Source organism: Metschnikowia bicuspidata (genome assembly GCF_001664035.1).
Source record: "Metschnikowia bicuspidata var. bicuspidata NRRL YB-4993 chromosome Unknown METBIscaffold_5, whole genome shotgun sequence".
Lineage (NCBI taxonomy): Eukaryota > Fungi > Ascomycota > Pichiomycetes > Serinales > Metschnikowiaceae > Metschnikowia > Metschnikowia bicuspidata.
In genome coordinates, this window is record NW_017387735.1 from 818,854 (window position 1) to 839,020 (window position 20,167).

At 45.6% G+C, this 20,167-nt stretch overlaps 8 protein-coding genes across 8 annotated transcripts; 4 read left to right on the forward strand and 4 right to left on the reverse strand.

The window, feature by feature from the left end:
• Positions 1 to 1,319: 1,319 nt before the first annotated feature.
• On the forward strand, positions 1,320 to 2,806 carry RME1 (Rme1p). The gene is made up of 2 exons (XM_018855053.1): positions 1,320 to 1,413; positions 1,715 to 2,806. The coding sequence occupies exon 2, from the start codon at positions 1,798 to 1,800 to the stop codon at positions 2,626 to 2,628; it is 831 nt and encodes a 276-aa protein (XP_018710585.1). The 5' UTR covers positions 1,320 to 1,413; positions 1,715 to 1,797; the 3' UTR covers positions 2,629 to 2,806.
• A 171-nt stretch (positions 2,807 to 2,977) lies between these two features.
• METBIDRAFT_79365 (putative phosphoric monoester hydrolase) lies at positions 2,978 to 3,703 on the reverse strand (the record flags this gene model as incomplete). The annotated part of the gene is made up of 1 exon (XM_018859049.1): positions 2,978 to 3,703. The coding sequence occupies one exon, from the start codon at positions 3,701 to 3,703 to the stop codon at positions 2,978 to 2,980; it is 726 nt and encodes a 241-aa protein (XP_018710586.1).
• Positions 3,704 to 4,201: 498 nt separating this feature from the next.
• On the reverse strand, positions 4,202 to 5,002 carry METBIDRAFT_13084 (uncharacterized protein; the record flags this gene model as incomplete). Its single annotated transcript, XM_018854301.1, has 3 exons — positions 4,202 to 4,487; positions 4,534 to 4,785; positions 4,860 to 5,002. 3 exons carry the CDS (start codon positions 5,000 to 5,002, stop codon positions 4,202 to 4,204), a joined length of 681 nt encoding a protein of 226 aa, XP_018710587.1.
• A 917-nt stretch (positions 5,003 to 5,919) lies between these two features.
• RCK2 (serine/threonine protein kinase) lies at positions 5,920 to 7,521 on the forward strand (the record flags this gene model as incomplete). Its single annotated transcript, XM_018854302.1, has 1 exon — positions 5,920 to 7,521. The coding sequence occupies one exon, from the start codon at positions 5,920 to 5,922 to the stop codon at positions 7,519 to 7,521; it is 1,602 nt and encodes a 533-aa protein (XP_018710588.1).
• A 412-nt stretch (positions 7,522 to 7,933) lies between these two features.
• Positions 7,934 to 13,063, forward strand: METBIDRAFT_79367 (uncharacterized protein; the record flags this gene model as incomplete). The annotated part of the gene is made up of 1 exon (XM_018859050.1): positions 7,934 to 13,063. One exon carries the CDS (start codon positions 7,934 to 7,936, stop codon positions 13,061 to 13,063), a length of 5,130 nt encoding a protein of 1,709 aa, XP_018710589.1.
• Positions 12,821 to 13,908, reverse strand: RFA2 (Rfa2p). The gene has a single exon (XM_018856200.1). It carries the CDS (start codon positions 13,875 to 13,877, stop codon positions 13,101 to 13,103), a length of 777 nt encoding a protein of 258 aa, XP_018710590.1. The 5' UTR covers positions 13,878 to 13,908; the 3' UTR covers positions 12,821 to 13,100.
• A 177-nt stretch (positions 13,909 to 14,085) lies between these two features.
• FLU1 (Flu1p) lies at positions 14,086 to 15,789 on the reverse strand (the record flags this gene model as incomplete). The annotated part of the gene is made up of 1 exon (XM_018857818.1): positions 14,086 to 15,789. One exon carries the CDS (start codon positions 15,787 to 15,789, stop codon positions 14,086 to 14,088), a length of 1,704 nt encoding a protein of 567 aa, XP_018710591.1.
• Positions 15,790 to 17,880: 2,091 nt separating this feature from the next.
• On the forward strand, positions 17,881 to 20,166 carry METBIDRAFT_13088 (uncharacterized protein; the record flags this gene model as incomplete). The annotated part of the gene is made up of 1 exon (XM_018854304.1): positions 17,881 to 20,166. One exon carries the CDS (start codon positions 17,881 to 17,883, stop codon positions 20,164 to 20,166), a length of 2,286 nt encoding a protein of 761 aa, XP_018710592.1.
• Position 20,167: the final 1 nt, after the last annotated feature.

Below are 20,167 nucleotides of genomic sequence, written 5' to 3' on the forward strand. Positions count from 1 at the left end.
CCGCAGAAACTCCCCAATTCGCATTTGCTACCCAAAGTGTTCAGTACAGGTTGGAAAAACAACTCTGGCTGGACGTATTGAAATCTTGCAACCCTCATGCTCCCAAATTCAGTACTACTATGACTGTCCCTCCGTCAGGTCCGAGTAGACATTCGGTGAGGGATACAGAGGGCTGGCTGTGCAGGAACAAAAACCCCGGCAGTTCGAGATTAGACTATCTCGTGCCAAGCCTGCCCGATTCGATATTGGACCCCCTTCAGTTGAGCGAGTTAGGCAGTATATCCGTAAGCTTATTATCGCCATTCCTTGATAAGAAACCCTGACACTGTTCATCACCCAAGCAAGCGTCGTGTACAATCTCAAAATCAATCGTATTACCCTAGAAACGCGAGCACTACAGCTCACAAAGAGCACCCAGCCCTGACACCCGAATGTGTGCTGTCTATGTTTCCCCGTACATGGAAGCATCCAAGCATATTCACCCCGCTTTGATGTTCTCAACGTGAAACGGATCTGGCTTTCTGGCTCTGGCCCGTGCATCCAGCACCCGAACGTAACCTGTACTTGTCCCGAAGGCGATGCCGAGAATTGCGTACACACCCGGAAGATCACACAGGATCTGCAGCGCGGGTATTGCTTTTGCTTCACATACTTGTTTACACGCACTATCTTTACGCAAAGGTTTGGTCACCTAGAATGACCACGATCAACTGCACTGCACTGCAAGAACAAGTTTGTAGCCCTCGTTTTTGAGACTTCGGCGAGGCACCATTCTCTATCGCCTGAACAATAACCATTATGGCAGGTTCTAGAGACAAGTGTCACTGCCTCACATCGTCGGGGTCGAGCCAGCCCCTTCGACGGGATCGATAAGCGAAAAAGAAAACAAGCGACCCACATTCTATTTTCTGGTCGCTATATATCATATGATTTTTTTGGATATGCAGCCTGCACGCTGGCTCGGCCCTGATACATTGCCATGCCTGATTCGTGCCCATGAAGAAGGCGGCAATAAATACCTGCAATATGTCGATACCTTCATCTGTTGGAGCCCTTTTTCTTCACCATTCTCATCTCTTTCTACTAGCTTGTGGGCACCCCTTTTGCTTCTTTCTCATTTCTCCTTTCATCACCTTTTCTAGAACCCGAGTCCTCTGCTGAGCAGATACTTTCTAGTGAGGCGACTGAATTCTAGCTTGATTTGAAATGTTCTCCCAGAAGTTGAGGCTGCCATACATAGAGTCTCCTGTGGGATTCACCAGTGGGGGATTCAAGCAGGACTTCCCACAATACAATCTGCAATGGGATGCTGCCACAGGTGTCAGTGGATATGACAACCACGGTGCGTACGAAAATGAAAGCGACTCTGCACTTTCACGAATTTACAATCTTGGTGACGTCAAGCCCCTGCTTATGTCGCCTCTCATGCCTGAGCAGCTGGCAAGGTTGAATACGTTCACTCCAGAAATGAAGCTGCAGCATAGACTTGACGACTTGGAGTTGCAGGTTTTGAGCAGCGCCCCTTCGGATCTTTCCAGCTGGTCTGAGGGCGAGGAGAAACCGCCTTTGGTGAAATATGACTCCGAGTCTAGCTTGGAGCACTTGCACAGCGCCTACTTCAGCCCAGAGCAATTATCTGGAATCGGCTCTAAACTGAATACTGGCCACCCACACGAGATTGCATTTCATCATGACCCCTTGCCGGCTTATGAACTGAGCCAGCTTGACCCCTACCAATTTGGTTGGAGGTATTTTAGCCAAGAAGCAGAATCTTCAAGTTATGTTGATTTGAACGAGATGGTGGACGGGGTCTTCACAGGAAATGTTGCACCATGTCGCCTTGACCAGGAACAAAATAAACCCGACATCACGCATGAGCACGGCACAGATCAAGCCGCTCACTTGCCGATTGGCTTGAGAAATGCTTTGACTTCCAGCCATAGAACTGCTCGCTCATCCCTTGACACCCGGGTCAAGAAATTCTCACATAGCTTCTCGGCGAGTCCAAGAGTAACACAAGCGGCAGAGTTTGCAAAGCCTCAAGCGGAGTCCTTCATTCTCAACCCATGGCCTGTGAATACGGGAGTAGGCCCATCTGCCAATGTCTCCACCGCTCAGGAGATGAATGGTGCACTCAGAGTCCCGCTTCCCTGTTTGTCTGCGACAGACCGTTGGAACAAGCACACTTCAAAGTACACGTTGAGTCCTAAGGTCTCTGGCGACATGATTTGTACCCACTGCGACCAGAAGTTCACTGAAGTTGAGGAGTACACCAAGCATCTTGATGAAAAAAAAGTTGTGCACGATAATTTCTGTCCGGACATGAGTTGCGCGTTTGCAGCCTTGGGTTACCGGTACAGGTGGCTCCTCCGTCGCCACATTTGTAACCATCATTTGAAGGACTACAACAATAAAAAGCTCAGGAAGAACTCGTCTGGAAAAGTGACGGCACTCACCGACAACTTCTTGAGCCACGTCTACGTCTGTAAGAAGACCAATTGTCTGAGAGCATTTTACCGGCTGGACAGCTTGCTGAGGCACGAAAAGCTCATTCACTCTGTTTGTGGCAAGCAAAAACGCAAAGAAAGATTGAAGCTTAGTAAGTGCGACCCGAAGATTTTTGAGTAGGGCCCCACTTACTATCAGTCCCAGGTGGACCGAGTTGTGCTTCTCTGTTTTTTGTTTGTTTCTGTAGACGGGTCAAATCGTTTTCTGTGTTGATTACCCGATATAGCATTCTACAAGGTACATCTTTTAATTTATTCCATTCAATTCGCATCCTAGTGGATAGAGGTCTGTATATGACGAGAGTGTTGCTTTCGAGACGGGAGATTGCTTCATTGAGACAGAATATATTTTTATTGAGATACCAATACTTTTACCTATGGTAGCTTCATCAAAGAAAGAGATGATTTCTTCATTGAAGCGTGGCAGCTTTGTTGTAGCAGACGTTCTATATCCATCACGCAGGAGGTTCCTAGTTTTCAATGTAGTCTTCGTACCTTTTCCCTCCCTCTACAATGCTTCTGATTTTGGAGAATATGTCTGCAAAATCATTGAATTCGGTGTAGGGGATGTTCTCCCTCCTACAATACGTGATCAAGTCCTTGCCATGTTTGGCGAAAAGAAGGTTGGTTTCTTTAGCCGCAGACAAGTCGGAAACACCATCACCGCAATAGAAGAGCGGAGGCATGTTTTCCGCAGTGTAACCATTGGCTTTCAAGTATTCTCTGATGGATCTGCTTTTGTCGTGGCCAAAGCCAGTGTCCGGGTCTCTGTAGACAATCTTCCACTTTCCTGTGGCTGGATCAATGTCGACATCATTGGAAATGATCTGGATGTTTTTCACCGCTTCCTCCCCCACCAAGCTCTGAAGCAAGGCGTGGATAATAGGCGTCATACCACTACTCACCACGATCACAGGAATGCCTTTACTTTCACACCAGGTGTAGAAATCCTTGAAGCCGGGGTCAAGCTGAATGTTGTTTAAAAGATACTCAATGCATTCAGGAAACGGCGTGGGAATCGAGCTCAACATTTCGGAGAAGCCGTCCTTAAATGACTTGGACTCGTTGAGGATTTCGTCGTTGATCTCCAATCTGCGAGGACGGCCAAAGCCGAGGTTTTCGGTCAAGTAATCATTTGAGTCTTGAAGAGTGACGGTGCCGTCCCAATCGGTGAAAATGATGGCAGGAAGGCTCATGTTGGTTGGGTATAATCAGTGGACGTTGAAGCTGGGGGACGCCCAGAGTGCTTGCGGCTCAAGCTGCTCGTGGAGCACGGGTGTGCATGTAAATGCGCATGTTGCGACTTTCTCACTAGATACAAGATTGCTGCTTTGGGGGCACGGTGGCTAGCGCGGCCAATTTCATCCAGGTCGCGCTAGGATTATGGGTAAGATGCGCCACAAGCCTCCAAACTTTAATGTGCAATGTGTTTCAGCGGACCAAGCCTGTGCGAACAACAAACAAAGAACAAAATGCAGAAATAGGGGCGGGTGTTGGTGTGCATGCTAGCTCTTTCAGCGGGGCGGGGCGACGGAAACACTGTCAATTTTCGCATGGACGCGGTCCGTGAAGCTAAACCCCCGGAACCTGAGGCGGGTTTATTCCGCACCTCGCAGATGCACTGGTTCATTTCGTCCTTCTCCAAGATTGTTATTCCATTAGCTGTTTCCAAGACAAGCCGTCGTTCCCACTGACTACAATATGTAGTGGCTGGCAACGGCGGGCGAAATCAAATTCTGGACTGGGCGTATCAGTGATTTCCACCCGACTGACGACGCACGCGATTTAGGTTTGGGCCACCATAACTTCCCAGCACCGTGGCCCTGCCCCCACGATAATGAGACGCCAATTTGTAGGATGTGGACTGTGCTGAAAAAAAAAATAGACCACGACCAAAACACCCATGCGTCTGGGAGCCTTTCGTTTCCACACTCGCCCTTGCCCCATTTATCATGTGCTAACAATTCTCCACCTGGGCCTCTGAATTTTTATTTCATATCTGTTTTCACTATCCTGTTCTTCATACCTGTTTCCGCCATTCTCTTTTTCAATGTCGCGGGGCCTGGAGAGCGACACGAAAGACACTGACGAAATGTGGGCCATACCGCGCCAAGCAGCTGTGTCCTGCTTAAAATTCGGGCCGCTCGCGGGCCCAACCACCATGGAACCGCACATATTGTTTGCCGTTGCCCAGACACCTGGGCCCGGATCGCGCAATTCCGCAGGGCGTAGCGCAATGGTGGCCCGCTGCTCCCCGGATGATGGCACGACGGCATGCCTGTTCTTTGGCATGCATCAAGATTTTCGCAGCCCCACCGCCATTCAGGACGTACTTTCAAAAGCCCCTTTTACATCACAGCATCCTTTTGCAAGTATCTGTTTTTAGAACTCTGTTTCCAGTGTGGCGAGGTGTTATCTGGTGGGCCAGTGCTGGGCTGGGCGCGGGGAGAATTAGGGCGTGCCGCAATATCCAACGCGCTTTTAGGGCGGGGCATGGAGAAGGCTGACGGAGATGACACTACATTGACGTCTATGGAAATACAAGCTCTTGGTCTGCTTGGAATTCCGAGCGAGTCTGGGCGAACCTGCAAGAGTGGCACTGTAGGATTTCACAGTGCCTCGTGTTTTCTCACCAGTGATCAGCTGCCGGTCAGCTTCCACTCATCTAAGGATTGCCTCTGGCAGGCCGTTCACGGTGGCGCGCCATGCCACGTGCAGATCCCCTCTGCTCGCATTTCGTCATCGGCGCCACGCTCGGCCATAGGTTGCTAGCTCACACTGAGGGACCTGGTCCCGTCACGTGATCGCGGAATTCAGCAAGTCCGTGGCTGGTGCGCTGCGTTTATCTTTGCTGTCGATCGAATGTCCCAGATTTTTAAGGCGCATTCCCCAGCTTACTTGCTCTACGCTTATATAATCAGGCTTACATACAACGACAAAATACGCAGGCTAGTAGCGATTTGCTTAAAAGTGTCTTAGATTCTCACAGCAACGGAGTCCACTTTTTTTGTCTTAGATAACCGCGTCGTATTAGCTTCTTTCATCTCGACGCAGTGGTGCTTTAGGTCTCTATCGTGCCCTTAACACTACATCACTTGAATCGACACGTCGAACTTCAACTTTCTGATTTTTTCTTCGTCGCGTTTTGTGACCGATACGAAGTTGGAAGATTTCCTGTTAGACTTGCTTTTGAGAACACCTCACCGCCAGAAGATCATCTCTTTCCCCAGGAGAAGCTATCAAACCACAATACTCAAAAAAGTCGGGCGTTGTGACCATCCTCTAGATACCTTCAGAAATCCCATTTGCTGAATTTTCCCTGAAATTCTCTTCTCCCTTACCCTTTGCTTAGCGCTCTTTCCGCTTTGAGGATTAATTCTTGCTTTGACAACGTTACATTTCGGACGAAAATATGTTTAGCAATCTAAAGGCTTTTATCAGGCAAGGCAGACAGGCCAACAGTTTCAAAGATAAGACTGAGAAGGACAACACGTCGCCCCAACGCACAGCATACACACCAGCACAGCCGGCAACAGGGTCGAAGAAAGGTGCCCGACAGATGAAGGAACAAGTGCCTTCAAGTCCGTATCAAGACCCGGGTCTTTCGCATCAAGATCGAAATGTGCCCGGTGATTTAGAGATGGGTACTGGCACCGAGAATATGAATGGACCGTTCACGCCCAATGCTGCCCCTCAGCTGAACTATGACGCTGTGGCAAATCAAATTGTAGAAGAGGAGAGACGCCAGAGAAATAACGCCAACCGGAATCCCAGATTGGACCACTACGAGTTTTTGGAAAAGTTGGGCGAAGGTGCTTTTTCCATCGTTTACAAAGCTCACCATAAAAAAAATGGCAACGAGGTTGCCATTAAGGTGCTTCGTAAGTACCAGATGGACGACGCTCAAAAACAAGCGGTTTTGAAAGAAGTGATCATAATGAGACAACTCTCTCATCCCAATGTGGTCAAGTTCATTGAGTTCATCGAGACAGAATCTTATTTCCACATCGTTCAAGAGTTGATTGTGGGTGGAGAAATCTTTGCTGCTATTGTTAAGTACACTTACCTCAGTGAAGACTTGTCTCGTCATATCATCTACCAAGTCGCAAAAGCCATTCGTTATTTGCATGAGGAAGTTGGGATTGTGCACAGAGACATCAAGCCTGAAAACTTGTTGTTTCAGCCGATTGCGTTCACACCCTCGCTCAATCCCATTTCCAAGCTTCGCCATTCGGACGATCCAAAGTCTAAGAAGGATGAGGGTGAGTTCATTCCTGGCGTGGGTGGCGGCACTGTTGGCATAGTTAAAATTGCTGATTTTGGTTTGTCGAAGCAGATCTGGGAACACAATACAAAAACCCCTTGTGGAACAGTGGGTTACACCGCTCCAGAAATCGTGCGGGATGAAAGGTATTCCAAAGAAGTAGACATGTGGGCTATTGGTTGTGTTCTCTACACATTGTTATGTGGATTTCCTCCCTTCTATGACGAGCGCATAGAAAACCTTACTGCAAACGTCGCTCGTGGAGAATACACATTCTTGGCACCCTGGTGGGATGAGATAAGCGCTGAAGCAAAGCACTGTGTGTCGCGTCTATTAACAGTTGATCCAAAGAAACGGTACACTATTGATGATTTCTTCGAAGATCCTTGGATGAAAAAGATCCCTGACCAGTACACGAACCCACAGCAATACCCCAAACAGGCCTACAAAACCCCAACGGACAACAACCTTTCAAGATACAGAAACTCAGACTTGTATTCACCAGCTGCTCTGGCGCTTCGCGATGCGTTTGACATTTCGGCCGCTGTTCACAGGGCCGGCGAAGAGGCAGCTTTGAAGAAGCAAGCTTTCAACGACTGCTCGCAAGTGCTCGAGGAAGAAGAAGAGGTAAATGATTTTTCTTCTCCAGGCGAGATACCGAAAGACATGAACACTCAAAATTTGTTTTCTTTGGACTTGGGCGGAGCGTCAATTCTTGGTCGCCGGAAACAAAAGCCTGTTATTGCTTGAAGAGGTCTTTCTTAGAGGAGATGGAGGTTTATTGAAACTGCTTTTATTACCAAGCGCGTTTGCAGTATTCCCAGAAAGGCAATTTTGATTACTCCAGTCGTGTTTTGTTTTCATATAGGAAACGTAGCTCTAGGTCTTTCGATTATTAATAGAATGAAATGAAACGGGTCATGAAAAGTTTGTGGGAAGTTGTTCTGCAGTCGACTCGTACACTTCATATCGTAGAGACCACATCGAGAATCAATACAATACATCCATGGAAATGTTGCGCAATTCGCAGGCGTGAAGATAAGCAAACACGGTCACGTGAATCCTCTTAATGACCAAGATTCAGTATAGCTCTACCGGATAGTCGTGAGACCTATCGCCTCAGCATCGACGAATTTTCCCTATCAAATATCGTACGCTGATCATGAGCAAGGCAATCCCGACACTTCGAAGCCTGTCGCCAATAGAGACGGCGTTGCCTTCTTTCTTAGTCGAGTTTGATCTAGACGCGATTCTCGAGTACGCCAACGCGATATCGCCCCTGGGACCTGGACTCATGCACAGTCAGAAGCCTACTAAGACCAGCAGTGCTTCTTCAAGAAATGAGAATGCCAACTTTGTCATAATGGATCGGAATTGGGTGACCGAAATGTCTTCTCCGGTACGTCTAGAGCCTCTTTTGATCTCACAATACCTTGGGGGCGGGGTTTCGCTGAATGACCCCGAAACCTACCAAATCCACATCGAAAATTTCGACTTCAAACCTTCCAGTACAGGGGGGCCCCTGGTTATCATCTTCCAAAGGCAGAACGGTCTGCTAAAGAGGGGTGGTTTACTCTCAATGCACGTTCTGGACCCAGCTGTAGAGTCTGCAATCTCATCTGAGATTTTCTTTATTGGCTCACGAATGAAGAAATGTAAATCGCACTTTGCAATTTCCAAAATGCTTTTAAGCATTGAGCTTTGTGCTGCGACCCAAAAAGTTGCTCTCGAGCTCTCCTATAAGGTTGAGATCGTGACGCTGTTATACCGATATTTTTCGTCAGATGTCTCACAAGCCCTAGACAATGTGATCAAGCCTCATATCAAGGTAATACCACAGGAAGGCTCTGAATTCAACTCAAAATTTGAGTCCTTTTTAAAGGACAACCAATTATTCTACAAGGTGGTGTCAGACAAAACAGGTCGTATGCCTGCTTGTGCTCAACCTTTTACTCACCCCGGTTTACAGACGACTCTTCTCCCTTTCCAACGAAAAAGTGTACTCTGGCTCTTATCGAAAGAAGGTGTCGAATATGACGAGAAATCACAGAAGTGCGTTTCTGCACCTGTGGTCACAAGTGAGCTACACCACGCAATATTAAATTATCCTCATACAGACATAGTCTGGCTCGCTCGCCAGATCCACGACATTTTCTCACGTCTCTGTTTTGGTTGGAAACGTGTTTATTTTCATGGTGAAATTTGCTGGTATAATAACTACACAGGAAACATCATGCTGGAGCTACAGGCATTGATGTTTCTCAAATCATACTACGAGGAGAATACGTCAGATCCCCTTCCAGGCTGTGGTCTTTTGTCTGAGGAAATGGGTCTCGGGAAAACTGTGGAAGTCACTACATTGATTCAATTAAACCCGCGCCCTCTGCACGAGGTAGGCGCCTCAATTTCTCTTCAATTCAATGATGGAGGTGATTTTCTGGTTGTGAAAAAGGCAAAAACAACGCTTATTGCCGCTCCTGAATCTATCCTTCGACAATGGTACACTGAGATTTGTCAAATCTGTCCAGCTCTACTGGTGACCATCTATAAAGGACTAGGGAAGTATCCCGAACTAAACAACATTCCACAGTACATCGCGGAGTTCTTGCAAAACTATGATGTTGTGCTTATCAATTATTCCACATTGTCAAGGGAGACAGACTATGCCAACTACTCCTCCAGACACAAGCCCACCCGAGGAGGGAAGAAGCGGACTAGTGAAGGTACAGAAATAAGCAAACCTGACGAAAAAGGGCAAGAAACCGGTCCTCAATCAACCACAGCTGAATCGTTCAAGGCGGAGTTTCATATACCAGAATTTCGTAACCAAGATGAGGTTGCTCTCACTCAAAAAAAGTTCGAAAGGACAGTGATTACTGAGCTTGCTCGCAAAATTGCAGAGAGAGGCCCCAAAAATATTCCCCACACTCTGTACTATGAGTCTCCGCTTATGTCATTTCAGTGGTGGCGTGTTGTGTTAGATGAAGTTCAAATGGTTTCCTCGGGCTCCACAAGAGCATTTGCGACTGCCGCCATCTTACCTCGATTTCATTCTTGGGGTGTATCAGGAACTCCAAGCACGCTGCCTGCTGTTTTGAAATTTCTTAGATTTCTGCCTTTCAACTATGAAATTCACAAGTTTGCTTGGCATCTCTTGACATCCCCCGAAAGTGCAAATGAGGACTTTGTTGAGGTCTGGCTGACACTCGCTATTCGCCACACAAAGAATATGGTGCATGACGACATCAAATTGCCCCCACAACAAAGAATTCTTCTCATAATTCCCCTTACTGAAGTTGAGCAAGATAAGTACAAGGAGGTTTTGGAGTCTACCCTTGCGTATCTTGGTATTTATGATTCGAAAACAACGATGGATAAGAGCAGGGCTCTCGACAGCTCAAGCTACTCTCATTTGCGGACTTGGCTTTTGAAGCTTCGTCAATTATGCGGAAATCTACAGGTTGGAAAACTCCCAAGAACTCAGACTTTGAAAGGGAGAAATAAAACGAAGATTTTGATATCTGCAGAGAAAGAACTCAAAACCCTTGGCAATGTTCTCGTGGACATGATTGAAAGTGTGAAGGATGAAGTGAGTGAATGCGAAAAAGCACTTGTGAATCGTGTCTTGGAAATCTGCCTGGCGATTGAATACGTGTATCAGCCTGATAAAGTGATTGAAGTGCTAAACGTCATGCAGCCAGAAATTCAGATTTTAATAGACAAAGTCCGTCAGAATACCGAGACCGACAATGGAAGATTAAGGCGAGTCCGGGCATTGTTGATTAAGGCAAATGCTCTTTCACACGAAACTGAAAATATTTCTGACAGTGATGAGAACTTGGATTTGATCATATCCGACTCGAAACATTCAGTCATGAAAACTGAACTTGATAGACCGGCTGAAAAAGATATGGACGATGAAGAGATATGGGTTAACTTGGCAGAATTCAGAAAGTTGAGAGATCGGGTGAATGCACATCACGCGAGGTTACGCTCTTGGAAGTTGATACAACATAAATGCTTCTTTTTACTAGCATCTGCTCATTTCCAGCTTTATGATACTGAATATCAAGAGAAAGTCACGCAATTGAAAATATCATTGGACATTATTAATATTGTGGTGGATACAATCAAAGACAAAAGTTTTCTAAAGAAAGACCCTACCCAAACATCCGAAATCAAGAACATCTCGTGCTTAGATTCAGATGTTCGTATATTGAAGGCTAGACAATTGCATACGGATGACAGAGAGAAGAGAAACAAAGCGTTAGAAAAGCGATATTATGAGCTTGCCGAAGAATGCCGTCGAGAAATTCTTCTGCATGCGATCAACGATGTCCAACGTGTGACCAAGAAACGCATACGACTTAAAATGAGCATTTCATCAGGTGATTGGACAAATGACGGCCAGAAAACTTTTCCAAAAACCACCAAAAAGTTGTTTGCTTCAATTCCGAAGATAGATGTGTCATGTCTTAATGGTCTCTCCAGTGACATGAAATGCAAACAAGTTGTCGATCAGTTTGAACAATTGTGTATAAAACTCAATTTACAAGCTGACTCGATCAACGCAAACATGAGCCAATTGTTGACTGTTCTCACCAATCCTTTGACTGACAACAAGAAAGACGCTGATGGAGAAGAGTTTGATCAATCTGTGCAAGATCAGGAAAAGGCTTCTTGCTTGATATTCATCGTTTCGCAAATGTTGCAAGATCGTGCAAATGCGGTTTTTGAGTCCACCGCGGCGATATTAGAAATCGAGCGACACCAAGAAAATGATTTTAAGCAAGAGGCTCAAAGAGTCACAGACAGGTCATTTCTCAAAGCTTTGCTGAAAACTAGGCATCTCTGTAAACCTGACACCACTATTTCCTTGGAAGAATTGGTGGACGATGGTCGGCTCCTTGAATTGGAATATAAAAGATCGAAATTCTCCTTTGGCGACGTCACATCCCTTGATTTACTTGCAACACTTAGGACTATTTTCGAAAACGAGAAAATTGCAGAAGTGCTATTGAAAAAGGAGCTAAACACATCTTTTAATACGGTGTTCAACTCAAGGGTGGAATACTTCCGACAACTACAGCATATCTCTGACTCCGTTCAAAATGAATTTTCCAAAAACTTGGAAGATAGAGCAAATGCAGAAAGCGCAGAAGCATTGTTCCAGAATCTTTTCAAGATGATGGTTCAAACTCAAAGCAATCTTGCGAAAAGAATCACTCGTGCAAGGTACTTGGCAACTCTTCTGACAGGAACTGATAGTGATCATCAAGAGCAAGAACAAGATGACATAATTTGTATAATTTGTCGCTCTGCAATTACTGTGGGATCTTTAACGTTTTGTGGTCATAAATTTTGCAAATACTGTCTTGAGGAATGGCTCAGGAGATCACCTCGCTGTCCCATGTGTAAATCTCCCACAGATAAAAGCACAGTTTATGGATTCACTCAATACAAGGGAGGTTTGAAAGCTCAACACCTTGAGACCAGTCACAGTGATAATTTTGGGCAACCTTCGAAGCGAAAAGCCCATGTGAATCAGATTTACAAACAGCTAGACGTAGAAACTCTCTCGAAGGTTCAGCGAATTTATCTCTCCAGCAGCTTTGGGTCCAAGGTGGACCTTATTGTGAGACAGGTACTATACTTGCGAGGTGTGGATCCGGGTGTGCAAATTGTTATATTCAGTCAATGGCAAGATTTGCTAGTGATCCTTGCCTTTGCATTTGAGAAGATGAACATATCTTTTGTTTCAGCAAAAGGGTCCCATGTTTCCACGAGCAGAAGGCAGAAAAACGACCCCGTTGAAGAGTTTAAAGATCGGGCAAACATCAAAACCTGTTTTTTACTCAATTCGCAGGCACAGTCAAGTGGATTGACATTAATCAACGCCACGCATATATTTCTTTGCGAGCCTTTGATCAACACATCTACGGAGCTTCAAGCCATTTCGCGAATCCACAGAATTGGGCAGAAGAAACCAACCACAGTGTGGATGTTTTGCATCGAAAATACAGTTGAAGAGAGTATTGTTGCCATTGGAACAAAAAGAAGAATAGAGTATTTGCATGCAAATGCTAAAGACAGTAATGGCAAAGACGAGCACAACAAGACCCAACGAAACGGAAAGGCACTAGAAGAAAACGAACTTCGAGCGGCAGAGTCGTTTGTGCTAACGATGAGTTCAGCATCTAGAAAGAAGAACTTTCTTGATACCACAGAGTTTGTGGATGACGAAGATCTCAAGGAAATCTACTTCGGGTCAAACACAAAACAGATTATATGAAAACAAAGAAGAATACTTATTATACAGAGTTTGGATTTCACACACTCAAGAAAGAGCTCTCATCGTAACCTTGATAGACCTTTCCCTGTTCCGACAAATACTGACACGTGTTTCTGACCTCGTTTTCAGGGATGTTTAGGCTATCGCTGATCCATTTTACAGGCACACCTTCCAGCATTGAACCCGTGTTTGCGGCAATAACGCTCATAATTCGATCTTGGTCACTTAATTTCGAATCTTCACCAGCACCAGTAGAAGATCCCACGAACAATCCAGATGAGCTTTCTTGTTTTGGTACATTGAGTAGGCCTTCAGCTTCCAAGTGCGTGTGAATTGTGTAGAACATATGGTAGATGACCTCGTTATGGTCGGTAATTGGGCGGATCTGCGCATGTTGGATCGCCTTTTTCAGATTGAATTCTTTCAAAGCACCCGTAACATAAACGTAGTTATTTTCTAATCCCAAGAAATACTCCTCTTCCTCGGCTGCGGTGGTTAATTTTTCGTCCACCCATTTCTTAACGTCGACGGATCCGGTTCCATCTTCAATCGTCACTGTTACAGCACTAGTTTGGTTTTCAACCTTCCGCACAACTCCAACAAAGGAAACCATGTTCAAAGACACTTTGTTAATAGTGAACTCGCCATCTTGAACCGGCTGGGTGGCGTCATTGATTTGTTTTATAGTGACAGGACTCAACGTGTTTCTTGTCTGCAGTTGGCGTTGTGATCCTTCACCGCCATTCATGTCAGTAAACTGAGCATCGGTATTAAATCCTCCGTCGCCGTAGTTGCCGTAATTTGCGTAATCCATTATGTTTGTATCTTTTGTTGGAATGAGTTTGGTGAGCCACGTCTGGTTACTCATTGACTTTTCGAGCCTCCTAGGCGCGTCGCACACGTGACCGTGCTCAAGAGCGCGCAAGATGCTGCGTTCACTACGAGACATGCTTCTGCTATTGATGTTAATTATGTACATATATTTGGTATGTGGCAGATGAAAGGTGAAATGCGAGAGCTTCTTAAAAAGCATACTTGGAGGATGTTCTAAGTTTTTTGCCGTACATGTAGAACAAAATTGGCACGGGAATCATCACTGCGGAGAAACAGCCCAACAATGTAGCAGCCCACTTAATTTGCATTCCTTCAAACATTTGACGAGCGAAAAGCGGGAAAGCCGCACCAAAAGAAGATCTCAAAAACGTGTTTCCGGCCAATGCAGAGGCAGCAAAAAACAAGTAACAGTCAATGATGTAGTTCAATGAGGGCAAGAACAAAAGAATGAGGCCCATACCAATAGGCGCGGCACCAATCGTTGGCACAATCCAGTGTACTTTATCTGGATAGCTCCCAGCCCAACCAAGCCAGAACAAACCAATTGTGAAAACAACAGACCCGACCATCATGGGTGGAAGTCTTTCCTCGGGAACAGGCCTACCACCATTAGCTTCGAGTTTTTTGACAAATCTTCTCTCCATCAAGATACCAATTCCTCCTCCAATAAAAACACCAATGAGCATCGAGAGGTAGGGTAACTCCGCAATACCCATACTGAACCTGTACTCTCCTGCGAAAATCAAAGGCACAGCAGTCAAGAACAAATACAAAAGACCATAAATGAACGCGTTGTAAAGCGACACCAAGAACAAGATCGGTTCTGAGAAAAGCATTTTGAGGGGCCGGGTTATGTTTTTTTCCGCGATTTCTTTGATCGAAAGCGAAACCTCGTCGTGGGGAGCGCCGATTCCCCAGTTCCCGGTTCTTCTTCTCAAAGCTTCGGCCTTCTTTGCTAGAATGACTCCATGGTGTGTTTCATCGAGGATGAAAACAACACAACAGAGCGCAAGGGCACCAATGAGGCCAGTCAAGTAAGTGGTCCATCTCCAGCCCATGTTGGGGTTTTTCACAGTGAACCCGCCAATAATTGGAGCAAGCATGGGGCCACCAAATAACATCATGGCAAAAATAGACATGGCTTTACCACGATTCCTTGCTGAAAATATATCAGACATGGATGCAGGTGCAACGACCAAGGGGGCAGCGCCGATAAAACCAGAGAAGAATCTGCAGATCATGACTGTTTGGATATCCTTCGCAGTCGCGGTAGCAAACGAAAAGCACATGAAGCCAAAAAGCGAGGGGACAAGAACTACTTTTCTTCCATACAATTCCGAAAGAGGCCCCCAGATGATGGGTCCAGATGCAAATCCGAACACAAAGAGCGATGTACCAAGAGTTGCAACCACTGAGCCGATGTTGAACTCAGCCATGATTTGAGCAGCACCAAGAGAAAACATGGCAGAGCCCATGGAGACAGAAAGCGCACTTATACCAACACTAAAAGAGGAGAGAACCTTTTTCTTGAATGGCCAGTTGTGAGGAAATGTTGGATCCTCGGGTCCATCGTATGCAACAAGATATGGCTCTCTGTCGGGAAGAGCCGGAGGATAAGGTTTGTTTCCACCCATTTTTGGCATGGGTTCCTTAGAATGAGCGGCTTCTTCGTACAACTCAGTCACGTTCGAGAGTCTTCGACTGATAGTTCTAGACACAGATTCGGTAGTGAGAGACTGGCGCTCCAAATCCTCGGTATTTAGGCCGCCGATCTGGGCTTCACCGTCAAATTGTTGTACCACGAATTCATTTTCATTATTTGATCTTGACTCAGGCTCGCTCTTGGAACTTTTCTTCGAGGAACTCGAACCGGAATCGGGAGTCAATGCCATTGTTTAAAAAAAAAATGCGGGGTGGTGAATATATGCGTGAAAAATAATTAAATCCTTGAGGGTGGAATATAAAATGAGAAGGTAAAACTTGCTGGTTTGTTCAGGCAAATTGTAAAAAACCTTGCACTAACAGGTTCCGTTCCCGCGAAAAAGGAGATCTGATCTGGTTTATATGATGAGCCACAGGTGATAACACCGGAAGAGCAATGGTATGCAAGCAGTGTCATGCAGCATGCAATGCGATGAGGTTCGGGAGGCGGAGTCCGGAGTTCTTGATTTGAGCCAAGAAACAACTCTCAATGGAGCCAACTCCGGTTTCTTCTGGGCTTGGGTTCAATCTCTTGCCTCTCCGTTCCTCAGTCAGCCCATTTTCTTATTTAGCAGAATTGCCTATAAGTTCTAATTAAACCACCAGTCGCACCCACACTCGTAACAACGCGGTAGTGCATGAATCACGTCGGCCCAAGATTTTTTCTTCAGCGCCGAGGTGATTATTCAGCAGTACGAGCGTAAGGTTGATTTCCCCTAGTAGCTACCGGCAAGGGAGTGAGGCAACGGACTAGCATCACTGGGTGTTTTTCCATCGCCAGACCAGGCTGTTCTTGTATTCATATATCTAACATGACTCTAGATGAAAATTGCCGCATTTCAATACCATTTGATAAACGTCTCCATTAAGAATAGCAATTTTCTGTGTTTGGTCAGAGAAACAAAAATGCACATCCGTCAGCGACTAATTTGGGGTTCTATACTCGATGAGCTTTAGGGCTGCTGAAGCGATTGAGCGGAGAAGAAGCTCGGCAACAAAATCGAAATGGGTTTGCCGATATGCAGGCTATTGCGGTTTTGGGTGAAATGTCATCGCAGGCGCAGGCACGGCTCGCCATACGGCTTCATGCGCCGCTCGTCGCACACGGCTCGGGTGCAATTCAAGTTCCGAGAGCTCCATACAACTTAGTAAGCAGGTTCTTACCCTTCAAGCATGACTGAAGGCTCATAACTTCAAGTTCTTGCACAGCCTTTATTTTGGCACATGAGTAGTCCCAAACTGGTCTTTATTCTCAAATATAGGCGCGATCTCGGTATTTTAAATGGACAGCGCTGCATATTGTTGTTCTGGGCATAAACACAAGCAGAAGTATTGCAGAAACCAGATTTGATAAAATTACACTTCAAAGTGCTTGGTTGCGGCTGTGGTCATATGGACTCACGCGTTGGAAGCGAAGTCACGCCCAATCATCCGATATTGTACCGAAGTCAGACTGAATAGAAACTGTAATTGCTTTTTGAGGTCCAAGAAGATTTTGGCACAACGCCCGAGAAGACCAACAAGAATTTAGCGTCGTGTATATAAAATATCGACCCGAGCTAGCTGGTGGTATTGATTTTCCGGTGCCCTACGGATCGAAGGGCGTTTTCAAAATAAATGAAAAAACTATGAAATCATACACTCTTTGAATCTTAGACAATAGGGAGTTTAGAAACACAGTCAGTGTAAATCATTTAGCTTTCTGTGTATGGTTTCTTCGGGGTCTTAATCCCTCGCACGACCAGTTATTTCTTGTTGATATTATTTTAGCTTTCCTGGGGTTCAAAAATACCGTACGTTTGACCAGTTATGATACGAGCGCCCATTGAAGGCAATACCGAAGCTGATAACATTTGACATCAGACCTGATTATTAATCACCGGTCTAATCAATTGTGATTAGTGGGAGATTTCCCCAGTCCGACTTGGCTTGCGTGCATCACTGCCCTTGTTAGATTAGGCTCCATTCCATTGTCTTTTAGTTAGAGCTCCTCCAAACAGGCTCCCCATGGACACCAGCAGCCTTTTACAGATTCAACATACCAGTGTTTTTGTCGCAGAGGATTACCTCCACGTCTGCAAACATTAAACGTGTCACGAAAAGCGAGAATATATTTAATCACTTGCCTCGTTCGCTCAAAGTGCTAGGAAATTTACCCGCGTCCTCGATGCTACCATTTGCGCTCGCGTTTTCCTACCGCTGCTAATATTCTCAACACAGGTCAGAGTAGTCTTGATCTCCGTCAAAAACTGCTTCTTGGTATTAGGAGTGGGAAACAAATCATGAAAAAAAACCAGGACCACGTTGTCCGCACAACTTCCTCCAATAGGAATACTGAATCGCTCGCTTACGCTGACGCGTCCATTAAACCACTTGCAGCTGATTCTTATGAACAGAACGTGGACATTGAAGGTGGAACTGAGATAAACGAAAAGCTCAAAGAATCCGGAACACACTCTTCTGCTTTGCAAACCAAACCAGCTGTTCTGACCGTCTATCCCAAAGAAGAATCGGATGCTTCTTCCTCAGATACTTATCAAAGTGACAAAATTTCGAGCCATCAAGAGACTCTTCTCGCGTCTGCTTCTCACAAAGACAAAGACACCATGCATGAAGACAAAGAACGAATCATGGAAACAAGGCCCGCGTCTGGAAGAAGGCGAAGACAAGCACAACTCAACTTCTCGGTCAAAAAAGGCACGGGTCCGTTATCATTAAAATTGGACCTCACTGAAGTAAATGACGTAAAGCAGGATGGAGCAACCCAAACTTCAGCAAGGGAACCCACTGATCTGGTTGATGAGAGTGAAGAAAGACTTTCGAATTTCACACCGACTACGTCTAAGCTTTTCGTCAAAATCCCCCTAAAACTGCTGTCAAATTCCACTGGTGGAAACGGGGTCGTGGTGATGAAGTCCGACGCATCTGATACCCAAAGTCATGGTTCCGTGTCCGAAGTACAGACTTCTATGAAGAGCAAGAAGATCACTCTCAAAACAAGGCCGAGGGTCAGCAGAACAACCATAATTCATGAAAAGAGTAAGATTCTTCGTTCAAACCCGGGTCCCCTTGTTTCCTTGAACTATGATCTATACGACGATAACTTGATCAACGCGTCTTTAAACAGAGATGCTGCCCTCGAAGAACTAGCTTTTGGCTTCCCTGTCAAGCACAAACCGTATGCTCTTGACATAACGTACATCATCACATTTCTCAGCATGTTTGAGGAATTAATCCTGATTGGCCCTTTGGGACCAGCAGACTTTGAGAAAGGACTAGGTCTCGAAAATGTCTCCGAAGAGGAGTCTGAAAACTCTATTCATGAGGTTTCCTCCACCATGGATCTCCTCTTTCGAAGATTACTCGCTCTTGTGCTCAATCGTAAAAAGCCGATTGCAAGTGATGGCCAAAGATCAGCTTTGCAGGAGCTCAAATCCAAATACATATCCTTTGGGCTTCCGCTGGAATGGAGGGATGACTCTAAAATCCACAAAACGACCAAGATATCAAGTGGTACCCTGGATGATGGCCCCGGTGACCCCAGTCTGCAAAATTCCGAGAATGAGACAGCCGAATTCGAAGGTCCTTTGGAGTTTGTAAATCCATTCCATGAGGCTAGCTTCGAAAAAGATGGATTCAAAGGGATCCAATCTGCGGATGACCGATGTATCATGATGCGTTGCATGGTCACTTGGTGCTTGTCGGAAAGTACAGCAGTCAAACAATTTTTCGCAAGCGCCTTTGGCCAGCAAGACACCTCAGGAGAGCGAGATACATTATACGGCTCTCGAGCCATTTTAAAAGGATTTACACATGCGCATGAGTCAAAAAAAGATCTCGAGCGTAAGTACTCCCGCAAAGGAAAACCCAAGCAATCGCCTGAAACCACGAATTTTCCGAAATATTTCGATCCGACTTCAGACCCATTGAATCATCCTCTTAATTATCGTCTTAACGAATTTGTCGTAGGCGACTGTGGATTTCATATCGGAAGATTTTATTTGGTGAGAATGGCAGACCATGCAAGCGGAAGAACGTCTTCGATGGAACAAATGCGAAGCCTGGCAAAAGATTTAGCTGGAGTTCGCATGTCAAGTCCCTCTGGATTTGCATTGTATGTCGAAGACGTACATGCCTTATTGACAGAAACCTTGGAGGAGTTTGGTGTTGAATTTGATGAGGATGGCAATGAAGTACAGAACAAGAGAACTGTTGACGAATCTCAACATTGGTATTGCGTTGCCTCGACATGTGATGAATTGGAGAATTTTCTTGCCCACCTAGGCTCCAAGCTAGGCATTTCTGAGGGGTCACAAAAATCTATGTCACAAAGCAGTGTTATTTACCACCCCGCGTTGCACATGTATCTGTTCTTAACCCTGCTTCTACCAATGATGTTTGCATATGAGAAATTGAAAACTGAATCGGTTGTGAAGAGTAGAGCATCCCGAAGAAAGCGAGTGGAATATGCCACCCAAGCAGTCCCAGATGACGATAATGAAGAATATCTCGGTGGGGAGGATGATGACTACTCCGAGGAAGAACAGGACGAAGAGTACATGGACTAGA